The sequence below is a fragment of the Lupinus angustifolius genome, unplaced genomic scaffold (assembly GCF_001865875.1).
Source record: "Lupinus angustifolius cultivar Tanjil unplaced genomic scaffold, LupAngTanjil_v1.0 Scaffold_718, whole genome shotgun sequence".
NCBI lineage: Eukaryota > Viridiplantae > Streptophyta > Magnoliopsida > Fabales > Fabaceae > Lupinus > Lupinus angustifolius.
Window position 1 is genome coordinate 2,345 of NW_017728043.1, and position 4,677 is coordinate 7,021.

Sequence of the window (4,677 nt, forward strand, 5' to 3'; positions counted from 1 at the left end):
GTCTATTACACGTCCCACGAATTATCTATGCCCATAGAATCTTTTCTTGGCCATCCCTTTGATCTTGAATAAACCATGGCCAACCCATACAGCTACCTTGCTTTTGAATAACTCCAAAGGAATCTGCAACTCCATTATGCACATTCCATCCACATCTCCATTTTTTGGTGTTTGTTGTGCTTTATTTATGTTTCAATCTTTTCTTATATTAGAAAATTCAGCCCAGATTTTCATTGACCTTACTTATATGTCTCCTCAGATGAACCTTTTTTGAATCAGGAGACTGTAATGAGGTTTCACATTGCTATCTTATATTGGTTTTGGATACAGTGATGTTGTGACAATGAAAAGCTTGACTTGGTACTTAAATTTATTACAGAATATGTATATGAAGAAACACATTAAGTTAACAAAAATGATGTGTAATAACCTCTTTTTCCTTCTCCTGTATCTGTTTATTTGATCTGTTTTGATATGAGATCAGGTAATTTTCTGAAGGGAATTTATTATGTTTATCAGTCCCCTTTCATATGCTTGTTGTAAGATTATTGGTTCATGAATAGAGCACACTTTGCTCCAGTGAAAAGAAGGGTGCAGCATTGCACACAACACCATTTGGAATTAAGAGCCTAAGACTTGAGTGACATTTGCAGTTGTAGGCATGCATACCTACTTCCAGGTCTAGTAGTTATGTTATTATGGGCATATAGTACACACAACACTAGAGAATATATATACTGCACTGTCAAAATTGTAAGAAAATCACTATTGGGTAGTGCATGTAAGAATATCTCCACTTTCAAAGCTTTGTCAGGCTACAACTATCTTGAACACATTTTTCAAAGTTTTAGCACAGTTAGACTAATAGTTTCACTATTTCAACAATATTATGGTAATTTTATTATGGTAATTCTATATTTTGCTTCCAATTTAGCTTTACCCTTCTCTTCCATTTAGGCCTTCTCAATAGCTTTTCCTCAGAAATTCAAGATTCAACTCTTCTAATGCTTGCCTGCAATGCATTCCAAATTTTTATCCTAAGACTAAACAACTACCTTAAATTTTATATATAAAAGGAAAAATTAGACCTTATGAGTTTCTTGTCCTTATCCATGAACTTCAACATGAAGGTTTCAACTGCATTACTCAGTAAGCTCTTCTGAGAAATGAATTAAATTACTGCTTTCATTCAAAGTCGTTTCGCTTGCATCCTTTCAAGTACCTTCATTGTGGCCATCATCTTCTTTTCAAGAATTTTACATATATTTGTTTCTAATTACATGCTAACTTGTTTTTTATTAAAAAAAATGTATTTACATATACAAATTACTCATCAACAATACTCTTACGCAATGTTTTAAATTGTGACCGCAATTGCGATTACTGTGGTTATGGTCATTGCAGTCGTTGTGATATGAATTGTGGTCATTGCGGTATGAATTATTTTGAGTAAAAAATATATTTTTGACATATATGCGGTCTAATGCAGCCCAAATGCAATCTGATGCGGTTGTATTGCAATCCGTTGAGGTCACATCATTATAATTAGGTGTCACATCTTAATTATGGTGTGATGCAGTTGCGCCAGTCCCCACAACTACAATATTGCAGCTGTTCCAACTTATGTTTACGTGGGATTTGATGTGATTCCCCATCCATTTGACCAAGCTTTTTCCTTTTTAAAAGTAAGGTTGAAAATGATAGGAAAGAAAATGGGCCAAGAGAAGAGAGAATATCCATTTTTATTTCATCTCCAGTGGAGAGAAAAAATGAGCAAGGAAAAATTAACATGGCCAACGCTTAAAATTTTATTAGGAGAGAACACATAAATTGAGCAATTTTACTATTTTATTCAAGCTTAATCTTTATGTATGTACCCAAACTTCATATCCACTTATTTCATAATTTTTTTCCCTTACATCTATTTCTGTTCCTAGAAAGTGAGTTTGGAATGTTACAGGTTAAAATTCTAGAAACAATTTTTTTGCTTGTGAAAATAAGATTGTTTACATATATGATATATCTTATTCAAACTCCATTAAGTGAGAGTCTCGTAAAATGACCACTATTTTTTATCTATTTTTCTTGTATTTGTTTTCCCAAACCAAATATAGCATGAAACTCCAGTTTCCTTGGAGAAATTTTAGAAGAAAAGGTGAAGGAAGTCAGCTACATTGACTGTCATGTCTGTCTTTGTTGGCTTTGACAGTGTATCTTTCTGTCAACCTATGTTGTTTGTTGGGTCCTTGTGCCATGACTACCTTTGTTGTACCCTAAAGTTCATGCAACTTTCCGGGAAAAAATATATAATACTTGATTCCTTGAATGTTTTAAAAATAAAAGTGAACTAGCTAAGTTAGGGTGGTTTTTTCTGAGATTAATACCATTCAATTCTTTGTAATTTGTTTGTTTTATACTACCCGTATAAATATGATAGAGTCTAGTCAAACAGGTCACTTAGCAATGCATGTGTCTTAATGATGTTCACCAACAACAACATTCATACATATATTACTATACTTCTTACTTTTTTTTGACAAACAAATTGTATTAAAAACAACATAAGAAATGTTAATCTAATACAAGGAAAATATCAGGAATTGATCTTATTCTAAGCTAAAATAATATTAATGGTCATCTCACTTAAAAATGAACTATTTAATTGATGAATTCATATTAATGGTGAATTTATTTTATACACATTATTAATCACAATTTTGTAACTTAAAAAGGTGTAAAAGTTAGTGTGGGAATAGAACATGAAAATAATTTAAAAAAAGAAAGAGATAGATATGGCATTAGTTTGATGTGAAAGTGAGAAGGGTAGTGGACCCTTTTCCAACATGTTAGAAACCAAGAAAAGAGCTCACACACCCGTGTGTAATTTAGTAAGAGAATAAAATATCTCTAACACCATAAGATAACTTATTCCCTTAAATCATTTATTATTTGATATGTATTTTCTTTTTCTTAGTGCATAAGTTTTTATTTTAAAATATATTATAAAAAGAAAAAAATAATACACATGTCAAACAATAAGTAAATTTAAGAAGATGAATTATCTCCTTACATAAAAATATTTTATTCTCATTTACTAATTAGCACACAAGAAAAAGGAAAGAAATAGCTTCTCATCATTCCTTACACCCAAGTTACAATACAAACTTAAAAAAAAAAGTGCATGCAATGTAAGTACACAATGGCGAAGTCTAAGGCACCCCCTTAATAATAAAGGTACCTTAGAAGGGTGAGTATCCCAAGTCAACATCCCCAAAGGGAGGAGGTAGTGATGGAGAACATGAAGAAACAGTCCCATAGTTTGAACTTTCACTGATAGGACACAATGCAGCCATGCAGTACCCATCTTCAGTCCTTAATGGTTTGTTAAATATAGCTGAAAGTTCACTAGAATTGCAATTCCATGATTGCTTATCATCCAAGAATCCTTGACTAGGTTCACTTTGGTAAGAAAAACCTCCAAAGTTAGAAGCTTGCATTGTTGTTTGCATGTTTAAGGCTCCTTGAGAAAATGCAGTGTTGTCAAAATGTGAATGAGCCTCTAAAGCATTAACATTGCTTTGCATGGAAACAGGTCTTAAGCAACTATCAGGAACTATGCATTCCAAATAGCCAGAGTTGTTATTAGAATCATTGGAGAAGAAAAAACTATCATCCAATATTGGTTTTGATCCATATACAGTTTCATCACATATAGCATTTTGACTTTGAGTGTTTGTGATGAACTGTGGAGTTGGTAAAAGAGATTGAACTTCTTCCATAGGAGTAATGAAATTGTGAAAAATGGTGTTATTATTATTATTATTATTATTATCAGAATAAATGAAGTTTGTTCTAGCTTGGCTACCTTTCATGGAGATAGAAGCTCTATCATAAGCAATAGCTGCTTCTTCAGCAGTGTCAAATGTTCCAAGCCAATGTCTTTCTTTGGTTGTAGGGTCTCTAATTTCAGCAGCATATCTACCCCAAGGGCGTTTTCTTACACCAAGAAACTTTCCTGGTTCTGCTTGTTTTCTTCTACCTCTTCTTTCATTAGGAGATGATGTGTTGAGTTGAAGAAAAAATGAGTTCATTTGGGTTTGGTTGGTGTTTCCTTTAGGGGAGGTATTTGAGGTTCTAGAGGTGGACATAGGTGAGAAAATGGTGACAAATTTTGTGTTGGATGAAGTGAGAAAATGTAAGAATATAAGGGAAGTTACATAGTGGTAAGTGAAGGGAATTTAGAACTAAATGAGACTGCAGAAGTTAAGGGCTTGAAGGTTATGTACATGTGAAGTTGTGAGAAGCCTTTTAAAGACTCTGACTTCACAAAGATGAGATGAGAAGGAATATAGTTAGCAGAACGATTTGTTGTCCCAAATCATATTCCAGACTAATAAAAATATGTCATATTAATAAAAAAATTAAATATTTATTATTTAATTGTTTTTATTTTAATATCATTAATTCGACATATGATCTAAAATACCGGTTGAGATAGTAGATTAATGTGACATAGTTATTATTTGTACAATAACTCTATCTTCTTAACTTTCTTTAACAAAAATAAGAAATGGTAGGGTATTCTTTCTTTTCCCAAAAATTTGTTAAGTTTTGATGTACAATATTGTCCTACAAATAAGAAAGTTGTCTATTTCTCTTTTCCACGTACTTTTGACA

At 32.2% G+C, this 4,677-nt stretch overlaps 1 protein-coding gene across 1 annotated transcript; it reads right to left on the bottom strand.

Moving 5' to 3' along the window:
- Positions 1–3,139: 3,139 nt before the first annotated feature.
- LOC109341843 (ethylene-responsive transcription factor ERF086-like) lies at positions 3,140–4,247 on the bottom strand. Its single transcript, XM_019579813.1, has one exon. It carries the CDS (start codon positions 4,146–4,148, stop codon positions 3,240–3,242), a length of 909 nt encoding a protein of 302 aa, XP_019435358.1. The 5' UTR covers positions 4,149–4,247; the 3' UTR covers positions 3,140–3,239.
- Positions 4,248–4,677: the final 430 nt, after the last annotated feature.

Bases quoted from the DNA above. Each gene is read 5' to 3' on its own strand.
- LOC109341843 (XM_019579813.1), bottom strand. From the start codon at position 4,148: ATGTCCACCTCTAGAACCTCAAATACCTCCCCTAAAGGAAACACCAAC.